The sequence below is a fragment of the Scomber japonicus genome, chromosome 2 (genome assembly GCF_027409825.1).
Source record: "Scomber japonicus isolate fScoJap1 chromosome 2, fScoJap1.pri, whole genome shotgun sequence".
Taxonomy (NCBI): domain Eukaryota; kingdom Metazoa; phylum Chordata; class Actinopteri; order Scombriformes; family Scombridae; genus Scomber; species Scomber japonicus.
In genome coordinates, this window is record NC_070579.1 from 34,415,748 (window position 1) to 34,432,786 (window position 17,039).

General features: G+C 38.6%; 1 protein-coding gene across 3 annotated transcripts; it reads right to left on the reverse strand.

The window, feature by feature from the left end:
* Positions 1-885: 885 nt before the first annotated feature.
* On the reverse strand, positions 886-12,264 carry rasal3 (RAS protein activator like 3). Of its 3 annotated transcripts, none has more exons than XM_053328493.1 (19): positions 11,437-12,264; positions 9,331-9,473; positions 9,165-9,234; positions 7,874-7,941; positions 7,687-7,766; positions 7,008-7,137; positions 6,762-6,860; positions 6,003-6,674; positions 5,706-5,850; positions 5,479-5,623; positions 5,109-5,345; positions 4,797-4,998; positions 4,058-4,149; positions 3,845-3,958; positions 2,894-3,098; positions 2,550-2,660; positions 2,257-2,447; positions 1,919-2,003; positions 886-1,359 (listed from the first exon to the last, which is right to left on the reverse strand). In XM_053328493.1, exons 1-19 carry the CDS (start codon positions 12,059-12,061, stop codon positions 1,249-1,251), a joined length of 3,525 nt encoding a protein of 1,174 aa, XP_053184468.1. In that variant the 5' UTR covers positions 12,062-12,264; the 3' UTR covers positions 886-1,248. The 3 variants fall into 3 exon arrangements, with proteins under 3 accessions (XP_053184468.1, XP_053184478.1, XP_053184486.1); XM_053328503.1 differs by having other exon boundaries at positions 2,894-3,080; positions 3,836-3,958; XM_053328511.1 differs by lacking the exons at positions 9,165-9,234; positions 9,331-9,473; positions 11,437-12,264 and adding an exon at positions 8,523-8,603.
* Between the last annotated feature and the right edge of the window lie 4,775 nt (positions 12,265-17,039).

A 17,039-nucleotide genomic window follows, 5' to 3' on the forward strand; every position in this document is an offset into this window, starting at 1 on the left:
GAACTGGTCTTACATTTGATATGTGTCCCAAAAAGTAGCATATGACTGAACACACCCACATACTCCCCCGCAGTTATAAAAAAAAACTGTTCAAACAAATAATGAAGATATTGTTTTTTGTTTGTTTTTCTCTAGAGGCCCAGCCCATTCCCGCAATACCGTCAGGAAAACATCAAATAAAATACATCCATTCAAGGTTAGTAAAATGATAAGAGAGCAGGTTTAAATTTACTGAGTCCAAAGTCTGGCTGGCAAAATCAAAATGAAAAGATTTTATCAACTAAAATCTCAGACCTTTGACTAAGTATGACATAAAGCTCAATTTTAAATGAATTACATAAGAACTACTATCAAAATATAAGCATCTATTTTATAAGTAGTGTATAAGATGTCATTTTGGCTATTAATTACTTTGTGATTACTTTCTTAAGCAAAATGTATTCAGTAAAATTCTTGTGAGCGAAATATGTACTAAAATAAACAAAGATAAATAATGATAATAAATGTATTGATTAATTAACTAATTACCACATTGTGGAACTGGGGCCTTTTGACCTCTTGAGGGTTCTGAGGCAGTTTTGTAGACTCTAATACATATCATATCATATGCTGCTTGCTATATTTCCCCCTTAAATGCGCAGTATAAGTATAAATAAGAATATAATGAAATTAAAAGGTCAATTGCCTTAATTAAACCTGCAATAACATATTGTTTGCCACTTGGGGGCAGTGCAAGCAAGCTGCGAACACAACACTGATGACACTGTATTGTTGAAAAAAAAAACTGCCACCTGCTGCCAAAAATGAGTGTGACAGTTGTGACCCTTCACATCAGACATAGTCATTTGACATACTGTTATTAAGAAATTATTGATTATAGCCTCTTATCAGTACAATAGTGCAGTAAATATATTTTCCACCACTGTTACACTGTTAATGACAAATTGGAGAAGGCACTCTTCTTTTATTTATCAGAAAGTTTTACACATCAAACACATTTGAAGCTGAGATACATTAAAAGCTGAAATGCAGACAAATCCAGTAGTTTTCATGTTCACTTCTGTGAGAATTGTCTCACTCACATCCATGCTTGAATATATCCATGAAATAAACGTACATCTAATTAGGAAACCAACATTGTGATGTCAGGTTGGGATTTTTACATTTACTACTTAGTAACTACTTATATTTTTATATATACAAAATTGTTGTGATACTGTAGCTCTGACCCCTTTTTTCTATCAGGGTTTAGTTGCTGTTCATGTGTGGCCTTTCAGGATTCTGTATGTTGTTTTGGCCACTGTTGTGGGCCTCACTGAGCTGGTGAAGTTCATTCATCAAGCCTGCAAACTGCTCCTCCTGTGAGCACATAGAAAAAACAAAAATGGTTTTATCAGCTCACTCTTGTATGCAATTTAACTGCAGTGTACTGTAAATGAAGGGGTTCCTCCCATAATATCTTCATAGTAAATATTTTGGTATTTTGAAAAAGACATTTAATCTGAACTGATGATAACAAAATGGACTGATGGTTAACTATATATTATCTTTTCCAACACATGCCCATTAAAATGTTTAAAAGGGCACCAAACACACGAGTCATTCATAAAATCATTACACTTTCATTTTAGTACTCCAAATTAGTTTTTACTATGATTAAGTATCTTCAAATGTGTTTTGTGGGCACACAGTGTAATATACTGTATGTACAGTATATACCAAATTATCTCCTGCATTTTCCTCATGAGAAATGATAATTTTTGAGGCGAACTATGCCCTTAACAAGGCATTAAAAGTACAGCAATATACTGTATCTTAATTGTGTAGTAATTTTTCAAAATAGGATAGTACATATCTAACATTCGGATAATCCCTCACTTCATCTCCACTTAATAACTGAGTTTTTTTTCCTTCTTACCAGTACGTTCATTCGCTCAGCTGCTGCAATGGCAACACCCAGTTTCCTCTCATCCTCCTCCCTCTCCTCCTCAATCACACCCAACCTATCATAGAAACAGATAGAAGAGATGCCCATATTCACAAGAACAGAACAGAAACAAAACATCAAATCATCATTAATAATTAGCTATTAAAAACAATTTGAACACAGCCTAGCCCACTGGCTTCATTAATCATCATTTATGAAGTATAGCGTATGCAGGTCAAATAATTACAACACTAATAAAATTGGATATTTTCTCTCTAGAAAAGAATACAAATTTGCTGGCAGTATTACTGTTGTTTCCACAATATTACCTGAAGGTGGCGCTGGCGAGTTGCTCTTCTCGCATAGCAAGCAGATTCCGAAGCTCGTTCACCTCAGTCTGCAGCATTGCATTCTGGTCCTGGCTTTGAATAATGAAATCTTCAAGCCGCTTTGCCATATCCAGCTCACGCTCCGTCACCTGCTCTATCCCCAGACGAAGCTCTGACAGTTCCTGAGCATGCTGGTGTGTGATTCACAAATCAACAGTTTATGAAATGTAACAGTGAGATGATGAACTATAGCCAGAATTATGTAACTTTAGTGGGTTGCAGATATGACATACCCTATCTAGTAAGCTGAATTGTTCATTCTCAGTCTTCATCTCACTGGGCTCCCTGTTGTGTATGTCTTTGATCCAGGGAACTGGTGCAGGTGGACGTTTAATACTCTCACTCTGAAACAAGATGAAAGATTGTATAATAATTCCTTCTACTAAACCAGACAAAGTCATACTATCGATGTGTTAACTAGAATAAGCATCAACATGAATCAAATAAAAGACATTCAATATTTCAAGACACCGTACTAGAAAAAGGTGAAGGATTTATTATTACTTTGCAGCATATGGCCTGCTGGGCCAGTAGCCAAAATAGTCAACCTATATTCAAAGTTCCTCTTAGTACTCACAGTTTTTGGTGATGAGATAAGTGGTTGGTTGGTCTCAGTCTCAGTCTCAGTCTGAGTCTCAGGTTCATTTTCAGCTGTTGGCAGAGTTTCAGAACTTATCTGCCTCTTCAGAGCATGTTTTGTTTGACCAGGACGTCTGTGTGGGGCACTCTGAGTTCTGGAGACAGGCTTCCTTTCTCTCATACTTCTCCGTTGTCTGCCATCCCTATTTAATGAATTATTAATTATTTTAGGTAATATGCATCACATAGTGGTATTTAATCTGTTCTATATATGTGTTTATTACAGTAAAATATAGTGAACCTCTTTTGCATGTGGTTAAAAAGCTATTATATATGTTTACATATTCTTTAAGAAAATCCTTGACTACTGGTATAGTTTGGGATGAAAAAAATCAAATTTATAGTATTCAAACATGGACTGATGTCCAAGTGGCCTGTCTGACTTGGCCTTATTTGCCATATAATTACTTATTGTACATATGGTCATTAGCTTTAGGTACCAACTAAAAGAATGAGGCTGTGATGAGATAGAATGAAGAGCTCAGACATCCAGAAAGAGCTCAGATTAGAACAGCTGCTCTTTGGTATTGGGAAGGAGGATCAGTTAATGTTGTTTAGGCATCAGTTTCGATGCCTCCCAGACACCTCCCTGTGTAGTTAATCTGGGCAAGTCAAATCTTGGAGGAAAGTTAACCAACCTAATTGGATGGTTTACATATCCTCTCTGGCCTGGGAACACCTCTGGAGGACATAGCTAGAGGTCTAGTATCTAATGAGGTCTGGCCTGCCATCACCATGGTATACCAACTCAAGCTATATTGGGTAAATGCTAGAAAATGCATAACGTGCAATCAAGGAGTTCAGGGAAAGTCAAAAATCGCTTTCATGATTACTGACATCTAAAGAGCGATATTGGCTGAGCCCAGTAACAGACAAACACACATCATACCCATCTCGTAGGCCTTTGGAGTCCTGAGGAAGTTGCTGGAGGGATGATTGGAGAGGGCTGTATTTGCTCAAGTCTTTAGGAGGGACATAGATTGGCTTGATTTGTCCTGTTTCACTGCAAGAAAAAGTCTGCTTAAGTGACATCTAACACCACTGCGTTTGTAATACCTCACAAGATACTGACATGTCAAGAAGACATTGGCCTTCAACATACTTTTTAACTATGATCCGTTGTGCTTCAGGGCCCAGTGACTCTGTTATCTGGTTCAGAATTGAAGGCAGTGGGTGCAGCTTGTCAATCGTATCCTGAGGAAGAAAGCTGCTTGTTAGGCCCAAAATTTGAGGCTTTTGTGTCATTTCCTGTAGTGCACCGTAACTTATATTCTAATATATCTTAATGCTTTTAATGTTTTATGTAAAGCATTTTGAATTGACTTGTTGAAATGTGTTGAACAAACAAACAAACTATAATCTGTGAACAGGTTATATGGATTTTAAAAAAATAGCATTAAAGAATGGAATGTAATTGGATGGGCCTGATGACATCTAAAGTGAGTCTCGCAGATTGAAATGAAAATGTCTGTTTGCAAACATCCAGAACTAGGTCTATATTCAGGTAACATCTTGATACACCATTTAACTAACAGGTTTAAATGAGACCTGCCTTGTTAGAACTGTAATGGTTTGTCCTGAAATATTTTGTGTGTTTGGCTCAATACATGACTTTCTTCAGTTTGGGGCATTAAATGAACCAAATAATTAATGACAAATTAGCCTAATATGATATAACATGGTCTACGTCTTCATATGTATATAAGTCTTCAAATTATTCTTGTAAACACAGTAAATTATGCAGTATTGTGAACAGTATACTGATCCAATCACACACAAACTTAAAGTTTAAGCACATAGTTACATAAACCTGTAAACTACATATTTGTGTTTGGTCCTACCTGGTTCTTCTGATAGATGATGTCTACCAGCAGGCCATGTAGCACAGCCAAGCGCAGAGGCAGATCCACATAGCCATCAAAGGAAGTCATTGTGATGTCTGTGTCTGGATTGGAGACAGTTTGTAAAAAGCCCCTCATTCCATCCCAGTGCTGCTCCAAGAATTCGTTCATAAAGAGCATGTACTCCTCTTTGTCTCCGAACCTGAATTGGAACAAAAGTTTTGTTTATTTAAGCCACTTCAAGTGAATTTCTCATTCCTAGAAGACTTGTTTCCTAATATATCAAAATATGATTATCTGAACATCACTCACAGGGTGAAGTTGGCCAGATTTTGAATGACTTTGGCAGTTAAAGTGAGGGTACGCAAGGTGTTTGGCTCTGGATAAGGCTGTGTCAGACCAAAAAGAGAAGGACTGAGGATAGCAGGGCACAGGAAGCGGAGGAAGAGGGAAGCAGAGATGAGACGTTGGCCAATCTCTGGTCTGCCCTGGTCTTCACACAGCTCCACCCAGCTGGAGAAGATCTTGTGTAATTCTTCAGGAAAGGCTCTGAAAACAAAAAAACATCAAACATCACCTGTGTGAATACTGTTTTTCCATCTACCACTCTAAAATTAAGATGGCCTAAACATTTCATATTTATTATTTCAGATGTTTTCCACAATTAGCTCCATTCTCTCACCCATGGAATTTAATAATTTTCTGCACCACTTCCTCACAGGTTTCCCTCATGTGCTTCTGGTTGTTTGAGAGGTCAGAGGGTTGGCATTTACGAGGGTCAACTTCACAGCTCTCCATTATCGTATAAAGACGGTTGATGAAGTCCCCTGCATTGAAAAGGAAAGCACAGAGTTCAGTGAAAACAAATCACCAACCAATACCAATCAGAAGATGCCACCGTTACCCCACCTAGTGTATCAATGAGGTATTTCTGTCCAACCAGTTTCATATATTCATCTATGGCTTTAGTGGCAAGTGTGTTCTCTCTGAAGATCAGTGCTTCATTCTCTCCAAGACGCTGCACCTCTGCACCACCCAAATCAATGAGGAACTCCTGAAACATACACGTACAAGCAGAGTCTGAGTCATACAAGTCTGATTATTCTTTTTTGCTGTGTTTTTATATTGTATTTGAGTGGTAATTTTGGATTTCAAAACTATGATGCTGTTTTTTTATTTATTTATTTTTTGCAACTCATTACTCACTTTGGCCTTGCCGATACTCTGCAGCACATGAACCAGAGCTCCTGCTAGCTCTTCCTTCTCCTTCACATTGAGAAGTGGCTCCAGACCTCTGCACATTTCCACATAATCCAATGTCACATACTCTGCAAACTCCTTGTATTTCTCCATGGGCAACACCTGCAGATTCTGAAAACGGGCCTTGATGCGAAGGGAAGCCTGTTGGCCCAGAAGTTCTTTCCCAGCTGTGCCAGTGGCCTTGTATGGAGTGATGGGATACCATTTTTCCTGATAGGTCCTACCTCTGATCTCAGCTAATGGTATGGCCACGCTGCCCAGTGGATGCAGACTGGTCTCGTCTCGGGAGTGACGCTTTTTTTTGGGGTCCTCTTCGCGGAAGAGGTGCAGGGTGATTTGGGAGACGCAGGGCAGGTTGTCTAGCTCAAAGAATTCACCCCAGAACAGCTGACACCCTCCAGCCACACCTCCACTGCCCCCCTGACCTCCTGAAGACCCAGTAGAGATGTCCCCTGCCAGGCTGGAGCGGTTAGGTACCTTGCCAACAGATCGGCTGCTAGTGCGGGCAAATAGGGTCCCGTCTAGGTGTACCTCACAGTAATAACGCCGTTTGGGTAGCAGATCCTTAGCTTCATTTACCCACAGACTTAACGAGTTTTCTGTGCGCTCAATATTATCCTGTAAACAATGATGAATTATAATATCATTTCATTTATATTTTTGCACCAGAATATTACATACACTTTTTTTTTAACAATAGCTGACCTTGTTAGGCTGGGCAGCCCGTCTAAGGTCTTCAATCCAACGGTCGCGCTCTGCAGCTGAGGAGCAGCCAAAGCAGTGTGTGTTCTCAGAGTTTATCACCTACAAGTACAATTAAACCAACAGGATTGTGTTAGCCATCCTGGAATGTGAAGTCTCTGTTCTTTGAGACAATGGTGGGTACTGTATGATGCTCCTGAAGTAACCTGAATTTTACACACATGATAGAATGCATGAGTTGAAGTGTACCTCAAAGCAGTATTTTTCCCCCAAAATAGAGCTGTGGACCGGTCTGATGACAGTGCTGGTGTCTGCACTCAGATTCAGACTTCCTAGTGCACCGACGGGAATTGACACAGACTCCCGGGAGCCATAGTGCCTTAAATAAACAGATTTGGGAAAAGTCAGTCAAAAACCAAACTGATGAAGACATAATGATTTGTCAAGGATAACACAGTTCACTTTAAAACCTTTTACCACCCACTGTTCAACCCAGGGGGCTGCTGATGCTCTAAGGTTACATAAATATTTGTACATGTGATACATATATTGATAGGACATAGTAGCTTTTTTCTTGTTATTGTGGATTTTCAAAGAGAACACCTTGTACAAGTAATGCACAGAAGAGTATAAAATTGATATACAGCATCTACTAAAGTGGCCCAGCAGTCCAACAATATAATGAGATTATATCCATTAGATGACCAATGTAGGAGCCAGACCCCTTTTTATACATCATCCTGCTAGGTTTTGGACTAGGCAACAGTATATACACTGCTAACCCATTATGGATGTGAACACCATCATAGTCATGGTTTCATTCCATATCCACTGTGCTGGAGCTAACACAAACCAAAGAATAATGCCCAAGTTACTCAAAGTTACTTACTGTACTATTTGCCTTCACATACATTACATTGTACTTTACCTGTTTCCTTTTAGTCCAATGGTATTCAGTTGAGTGGTGCTATTCTTCTTTGCCTTGTCAAATTGTCGCTTGATCCGTGCCTAAGGGTGAATGAGACAAATATGGTGTAGGAGGGCAATAATGTTTGACATCAACAGGAAATGCAGGGCTAACACTAAAAATATCTCTGACACATGAAAAGACTCACCCTCACACCGCCATCTTGGGTCTTTGATCGAAAGCCTCCGGCCAGGCCCACATGGTCAGGGCTACATTCTAAATATTAGAAGGAAATCATACCATGTACCATACAATGACAACAAAGTAAAATGAACCGTGTTACAAGAATTCTTGGGAACTGATGTTAGTTTAACCCAATGCACATCCTTTCTTGGGCGTTGTGCTAGGGTTTGTGGTCATTACTTCTTCTTGACTTTCTATCATTATCAGGCAATAAACAACATAAACAAATGTTTGACTGATGCTCAATCAACTGATTGATTCTTGCTTAGTTTGAAACCCTCAGTTCCATTAAAACTACCAGCACTTTTTTTTGCTCTTCCACTGAAGAGAGACTTCATACCTCACATTAGTCAAGGCTGTATTAGCTAACATAGACAAATTAGGCCATACAGGATGTGGTTCAGCAGGAGCTACAGTTATCAAAGTTAGTTTATTTTCATCAGCAGGCATTCTTATTATTGATACCTATTTGAGCTTTGCAGAGTATAAAACTGGAAAACCACATTCTGCAATGATTTTCCCAGATTTTCTCTCTCTTCATTGTCGCATTTGTTAAAGATGTGAATTAACAAGTTTACAGTACTATCATACAAACATCTCTCCTCTTTGCTTACCCAAAGCCCCGCCACAAACAATCCAGCGTCTGAATCCCATCATTTAGTCCAGAGGTTTGCCACAGTCTTGTTTCTTGAAACTCTGTCCCTTTAACATTGCCCTCCTCTCTTTTTCAAGAAAGATGCTGGTGCTGACACAGCCAACCAGCCAAAGTCAAAGCAGGATCAGCCACTAACTCAGTGCAACCTCAGAGCTTCTTTTTCTGAGTAAAATGGAAGAAGAAACAGACACTGTCTCTCTCTCTCTCTCTCTCTCTCTCTCTCTCTCTCTCTCTCTCTCTCTCTCTCTCTCTCTCTCTCTCTCTCTCTCTCTCTCTCTCTACATATGACTACTACACCCATGCGCGATGTTATCTTCCCCAAAAAACGTAGAGGAAGCAATTTGACAGCCACTCGCACGCATAAACATTCAGCTATTTCCTCTGTGACTGTTCACAGAATCATAGTGCTTATTATTGTGATGTTGATAACTATTTTACTTCTCATGGTCCATTCCTGGTATTTTAATGTTTGCTACATTTTGAAAAAACTTAATCTGTTTGACATATTTCTTAAACTCTTTGTGTGTGTGTGTGTGTGTGTGTGTGTGTGTGTGTGTGTGTGTGTGTGTGTGTGTGTGTGTGTGTGTTTATGTATTCTGACCTGTGTCAATATCTATGGAGTTCTGCGCGCTGACGTTGGACAGGCACCGGTTTCGGGTCCACAATGTTGGCTGAAAAAGACATACACACGCACATATATATTCTGCCACTATCAAAATACATTGTTGTATATTTGTACATTTGCACTGTGTCTGTGGAACTAATACCTCTTCCTCTGGGGGAATGAGAATTTGTCCATCTTCAAGAAGACAGTTGCTTATGTCCCATAAGGGAACCTCCTGAGGTGGTAACCATTGTAGTCTTGGAAGTTCAGAGAGGGTTGCATGTACAGGTTGAACCTCATCCAATTCTGCCACAGAAGCAGCACACACACACACACACACACACACACACACACACACACACACACACACACACACACACACACACACACACAATAATATATTAATCACTTCACAGCTTACAGAATTGCAAGGAAGTGATATAGATGTAAGCTCTTTATCAACAACACAATCACAGACTAAATTGATTCTGCAAAATTCCTAACACATCCAGTCTCTTTCACTTTTAAGAACTGGCTATAGTTAGATAACTGCACAACCATAATTACAGGCACAAGCCAACCCTTGTTTGTTTGGTATTTTTGGTAATTATGACATGATGGCACTTATCTCCCACAAAATTTGGCCACTCCCATTTGTGGAGTTGCCGGGGCCACTGATGCTATCTCTCTTTTCATGACACACCAGGATGAGCTGCGCACATCCTGTGGTTCCTTTGTAGTTTTTTTCATCATGTACACATCCTTCAACATGCCTTGTAGATTTGTTGTATAAAGCACAATGTGTTCCTCTCATTATTACTTGTTGTGGTGGAAGGAAGTTATTTTATATATTCAATGAGAGTTTATCTTAATTATCCTTGTTCATTTTTGAAATCAAGAATCAGTTGCATACATTTTTTAAATCACTTTCTGTCCTCTAGGCCGAAATATCTAGTAAGTTTGTGTTGGGAACTTTTGGTTCAATCTAAGTCTTTGAAGTTGTTCCAAGGCCAGCTGAGGTTTCTGATGTAACTCAGTGTAAGGCCTCAGCCTCAGTACAAGCTGAGGACTTGTAGGTAATAGCTAAAAGTAAAAAGTAACGGGTAATGGGACGTTTTTCTAAATACGGTTGAAGATTTTGATACTTCAGCCTTGAATGCCTTAAGCACTGGTCTGCACTGTGTCTGATTGGAAAGTATTTTTTTTCAGCCATGTTCAAGAGTCAGCCTTTAATGCCTCAGCTTGAGTTTCATTAGCGCAAAGCAGAAGTTTCATGTGGGAGTGGTTTATAAGTTGGTTTGTTCCAGCAACAGCTGAATTTCAGGGTTATTTCTCTGCAGTTTCTTTGGAAAGTGTTGGTTTAAGCCTTTTCATCATATTTGCTTAGAAAGTCTGACAGTACTGATGAGATAAATGCATCAGTACTGTCAGCATAAAACCAATGCTTCTGTGTTGAAAAAAGTGAGACCAGCCGGTTTTCATACTGTCCAGTAATGTCACCGGTTCATTTACATACATTAGAAAAGGATAGGGCTGAGTTTACAGCTTTGCTTAACACCTCCACCCAGATTTTCAAAAGACACCTCCTAGAGTACTGCTCTTTGATAGTTTAGAAGATCACCAATGTATAATACATCCCAATTTACATTAGTGTGAAAATAAGTTACCATTAACTGATCAAGTCAATAAGCATTTTCCACTGTAAAAGTTTAAGATACTATCACAGGTACAAGAGCTGCTTTTCTGGTAATACTTTTGTAATTCTTAGGCTTACATGTAGCTTAATGAGATTTGCTGTTGTGCCTGAAGTTCTAAATATTTTCAAATTTTCTTCAGTTTCAATTAAAGTTCAGGTTTCCCAGATTTTAACCCTGTTCATTTAATTGTTACCAGTTCCATAGCTATTTTTCTTTAATGCAGCAATATTTTAAAAAGTCACGCATACCACACCTACTGTTGTGTCACATTGAGTGATCCTACATGAAAGGAAATGTTGCGGTGAATCACGTGGAGTAACCATTTTGCTGTGTGAAATGTATTTGTTAAGTGTATTTTATGTGTAGTAATTCACATTTCATCATAATTTGCCCATGAGTATCAAAACAACTAATCAAGCTAAATGTGAGGAATTTTGCCAATTTCTGTCTGTGATCCCTTGTACAAAAAAGCAACAACTATTGCAATAATCTCAAACATTAAATTTAAAATACTTTGAACTGGTTTATAAGCACTTTAATAATCTGTGGTTGGGTATATTAAGTTGCCTCACCTGGCAGTAATGAAGGGGTGCTGTTCCGGCTCTGAAGCTTGGGCCTTTTGAGCTTCTGGGACACCGTCTTCAGGTACTTTTTAAAGAGTGCTCCTCCACCTCCTCGCTGAGAAGGGTCTGTGGGGGAGACCCCTGAGGCCTCGGCAGCAGCTGACGATGGAGCTGCCTGAGACATGTTGGCAGAGCTGGAGGAGGTGGACCGGGCTGCAAACAGTGACCCAGGAGGCTCGGACAGGGCCCTTCTGAAGGGGTTCTTTCGGGATGATGTGGCACTCTTATCCGACTTGGTTGCCTCTCCATTTTTAGCAGTTGAATTTTTGTCTGCAGTGTCTTCACTCAGGGCCTTACGCCAGTTTTGCATCTTGTTCCATTTGGTGGTTGAGGCCTTCTGAAATCTATCCATTGTAGACGTTGAAGAAGACGGCCCTTCTTCTCTTTCTTCTTTCACCTCATTAAGCGTTCCCTTCGAGCCGGTATGCCATTTGTATGTGTTGAGAGGGTCAGTGGTCTCGGATGCTTGTCCTGGAGGATGCTCTGCTGGAGCTTCATTTTCCTTTTCTGGTGATCCTTGATCCTTCAGTGGTTGTTGAGCAGCTTGCTCAGAATCTTTTTCCTCAGTACCCATTTTAGATATTCGGTTGTTCTCTCCTCTCAATGTTACTTCAAACAAAATAAAATTTGTGCATACAGATGGCAAAATAGTCCGTGCCTACTCTGCTTTTGTCTCTCTGCTTCTCTCGTTTCCTGTCTTGCAAAAATGTCATCCGGCAACAACTTGCGACGAGCTGCTCTGCCTGTAGTTGCTTTTCTGCAGTGCCCAACTCTTCTCACTCCATTCGCTATCTGCTTCCTCATGAAACAAGAGAGAGAGAAAAGCTCACCTATTTTCATATATGCCGCAACTTTTTCATCTCTAAATGTTTTCGCCTAATACTTCCCTTTTGTATTCACTTCCCTTGTATTTCAAAGGTTTTCCTTCAAATGCAGTGTTCCCTTACACACATATGCTGTTTTCAAAGTCTGATTTTGACACATGGGTCTGCTGTAGGTAGTTCTCAATTGCATGCTCACCTCAAAGGAAGCATGTTGGTCTATCAGTTATTGAGTCATTTAGTCTGTCACAGTATGAGTATGAGAAATGTGGTTTTGAATTCAGTTCAGCACTTTAGACACTTTAGTTGATGGAGTTTGAAAAATATGCAACAAGGATTACAGCTGGATTCTAAACTTGACCTCTACGTTCTGTTATTAATGTATAAAGATGTTTAATGATTGAATGATGCTAATAATTAACTGATTGAATTAAAGTATAACTGAGATTTTTTTTGTCCCTATGTTTAGAAGTATACTTGTTTATATATAAAGACAAGGGAAACATCTCTTTTGTCCTGCATGGCTAAGTGACATTGCAATGCAAACTCACTTGTACACAAATATTGCCTGTGACTGTTATTAAGGCCATGATCAATATAATAAAGTAATAAAGTTTATGACACTATCCATTTGTTATGAGCTACTTGTGGGTGTACGGACTGTTGACTGTTGAGAACAGTTTCCTGTCTTAGCGAGACTGCACTTCCTGTTGAGATCGGTTTGTCAGACCCTGAAAACCACTTCCTGCACTCACGTAGCTCTTTGCATGAACACACCTGCAGGATTTTTCTGTGTCCCAGTTGGGCAAATGTACATAACTATACCCATGTTAGTTGCTGTGTGATGACAAAAAGTAAGCCCCTGCAGCATGCTGGGTATTCAAACAATTGATTGTATATACATATTTATATACAGTCAAGCATTTAAATTTAGAGATAACATTTTTATGTTGTGTGTTTTTTCTAGGATCCAGTCAAAAAAATCATACACATATAAATGTAATGACTTTTTAAGCTATCAGTTTCACTGTATGAAATCACTGGAGGTTAATTGATGTTTGTCTTGTATTATTTAAGCCATCTAGTGTCTGAGTCTTGCTATTGGTAATGTATTAACATGGTATTAATATTGGAAATGTGTATGGAATGCAACTAAATGTCACTTTTTCGTGCTTTTTTGCACTAAAAACTAAAATGTAAATAAATGCAAATTACTTTAATTTGGACAGTCCTTTGTGTCTGCAGATAAATACAAAGAAAAACATTTAAAGGTTTGTTTAGGATCATTTATAAACTGTGTTGGTGTCACGTTACACTGAAGTTGATGATCAAATACAGCCTCTACATCTGTGAAATACCATTATTAAATGTCAAAATGTCTAAATTCATCAAGATTATAAAGGGTTGTGAGATTATTAAAATATCAGCAGGGGGAAATAATACAGAATATGTGAGCTTACAAAAAAATTTGCAAAAGCATATGAATTGTTTGAATTGTCATTTTACTATACTTATCTTGTATATCAGATTGCAGTAGACGCAACTGAATGGATGTTACCATGTTAGTCCCGTAAGCTGTGAGCATGCTATGTTGTTGCTGGAATATGACCTCTGCATCGTTGAAATGTATTCAAATAACGTGAGCCAGTAGTTATTTTACCTCTCAATTTGTCGACTTGCCTCTACTGCAAGTTGTTGTAACTGCAGTCATTTGCCAGCAGGGGTCACTGCACATCCATTTTAAATGTCCTTAGGTCAAACTGAACTGAACATTATCTTTTTTTCTTTCCATATAAACATACTAGTACTTTCTGCTGTCTCCTTGTTAATAATTGATCCAGAGTGGTATGTCACAATTTAATACAGATGCCACTGTCTCATATTCCAATAAGAACAAATCCTGATCCAGATTATCAGCCCGTTAACACAGTCTTTGAATATTTTCTTCCACATCATCAAAAAAAAAATTAAAACGAAATATGTGTTTTTGGAAAAAAAAAAAAAAGTATGCAATGATGATGAGGCAGTGAGGAAAGGTGCTTGTCTTTTTTGTTTTAAAGATATTGCAAAAAAAATGCCTATAAGTGCATTAAACACTTGAATGAATATATTGGGAGAGTCATGCAGACTCATATCTTGTTATAGAAAGCGAGTTAGGGTCTATTAACAGGGGTGAAAGTGAGTGTGCAGGTAATACAGAGGAGCGGCATACAAGGCAAAGGGTGATGCAAGGCAAGAATCACCAGCTGGATTTGAAGCCTATAGTGCATCACAGTCATGTTGTGTTTGCCTTCAGGCTGCTGTACACCTCATTTAATGATGTATTTGTTCTGTTTTTACAGAGTGGTGCTGAAGTTTACCCTTGCCAATACACCGAACGATGACCTTTTGCAATGACCTTGACTGAATCTCAGCCAAAGCTGTGATATTTGCTGCTATATCCTGTTTTCATTGTAGGAAATGAATAGTGTACTGCTCTTTTATAAGAGACTCACAATGGACCACATTCTCCTCTCTACCCAATCCTCCAGACAGACATAATGGGACGATACAATCACATTTTGTTTTTGCTTTTCTTTTTTCTTTTTTTTTCTTAGACTGCAGTTGTTCTTTAACTTTTGGTGTGGTGGCAGACCTCGGTGTAATCTGCACATAACTCAACTAGCTTGCCCTTTGAAACACAATCGTCTTAATACTATCATCCACTGCCATCGCTGCTAAACCTGTTACATAATTAGGACGTGAATGTATTTAACTCTGAGAACTAAACAGAAGCTTACAGGCCTCAGTAACATCCGGACAATTGTGCAACAGAGGAAATAAACACTTTGGTATGAAACACAAACCTAGAATGATGACAATCTAATTAAACACTCATAGAAATATATTCTATGTGCAAATCTTAAGTACGTGTGTATCTTCAGTTTCCATCTACAAATCTACCTCCTATCTTTTAGAGTCCATTGTGTTGAATAGCAGAAATATTCTGCATATGCCATAGTCTTTATGAATCAAATCTAGAACTATTAATAATTTTATTGCTTCTTCTCGAATATGTGGCGATAATGACAAAAGTTATGAAGCCAGTTAAAAAAATCCTGGTATTAAATCATTATAAAACTACATGAATCCAGTGAAAATAAGTGAACAATACCATATAAAATGATGCTACTTACAAGCTTATGCTTGGCTGCACATTTCAGAATTCAATTTTTACAATAGCAGAGGTCTTGTGTTACATGTGTATAAATAAACTGGCTCATAGCTACACTACTTGTTTACGATGCTTGTTTTACACAGATACCAGTAACGATCCGATTTCTACACTGGGATTGATTTACCTGTGTGTTCTGAAATGGCTTACACTGTATCCACTTACACTAGGTATAGTATTTGGTGGCTTGGCACACACTTCGATGTTCATGCGGGTAAGAACACACCGCTCTCTATCATTTTGAAAAGCTGAAGTATAAAGATGTTGTGTTTTTGGTGTAGCCTAGCTCATTATCTTGTCTGTAATGAAATACCCAACCACTAATCAACACCTACGCAGATAACGCTGCAGCATCTGCACAAGCAATACTACAATACAAGAGTTGCTTTGCATTTGTGTTACTGTGGAGCTGCAGGCTTGTAAACTCCTTGGTCACTTAAGATCATTTTCTAGAAATAACTTTATCTTGATATAGTGACTGGTCTGTGACCCTGTGGATTTAACACATAAAGATCAGTTTACTAGGCATGAGGAATACTGCTCATCCTGTGAAAGCGGTTTCACAGCAGTTCTACAGACTGAAAGCGTGCAATTTGAAAGATGTGAAGGTGGAGGGTGTAACTAAAATATACCATAAGCTGTATTATTGGAAGGGCAGAATCCATCATTTGTAGTTGTCCCAAAATTGGAGCTTATATTTGGGATATCTGCTTCAATTTGGCCATTCTTTTGTTAATGCATGTGCAAACATTCGTACTGGGTGTAGCCTTTTCCTTTATGAGGAAACGGCAGTATCAGTTGCAACATCATTTCTCCTTAGTGACAATATTCGTGATCCAGTGGCACAACAAATCTGATCATTCATTAAACTGCTCTGGAAACATAATGAAATTAATCCGATAACCACTGCTGAGCTGGTTGCATAATAAAACTGTGGACAAACATGCTGCTGATACCTGAAATGCTTTACAGGATCTATTCTTTTATTCACTTTCCATTAATACTGGTTTACATGATCTGTTTCCATCTTAATTTTACTATTCATTGTCTCTTTTAACTATCAGTACTAAAATTTCTTTATGTTTACTTATACATTTGTATTGTGAATAAACACTCACGTCCTCTTCATTAAGTACACCTGTGCAATCTTATTCAATCCAATACAACAGCAGGTGTTGTATTGGATTGAATAAGATTGTACAGGTGTACCTAATGAAGTGGCTGGTGACTGTATGTAATGCTTTAATCTAGGAGGACCTAAAGTGCATTTCACTGCACACTGTATTGTATACTAAGGGTCATTGAGGGGTCCCAGCAAAAGAGGAATGCTTTATCACTTTAATTCCACTCATAAAAACACAATGACAGAATGTGTGACTATTTTGGTCATATGTTTCATACCGTAGGACTGGACACTACCTTATCAAATCAGGGTCAGGAGCCTAATTTGAGCCAGTGTATGGGTCCCTGATGATAATAAGTTTAAGAACCAGTTGTATGCTTTATGTGCGTCACCA

Bases quoted from the DNA above. Each gene is read 5' to 3' on its own strand.
- rasal3 (XM_053328493.1), bottom strand. From the start codon at position 12,061: ATGGGTACTGAGGAAAAAGATTCTGAGCAAGCTGCTCAACAACCACTG. The intron at 7,942-9,164 runs GTCAGAATACAT...TCTAATATTTAG, and splicing joins CTCCATAGATATTGACACAG to AATGTAGCCCTGACCATGTG. The intron at 5,624-5,705 runs GTGGGGTAACGG...TTTTCAATGCAG, and splicing joins ATACCTCATTGATACACTAG to GGGACTTCATCAACCGTCTT.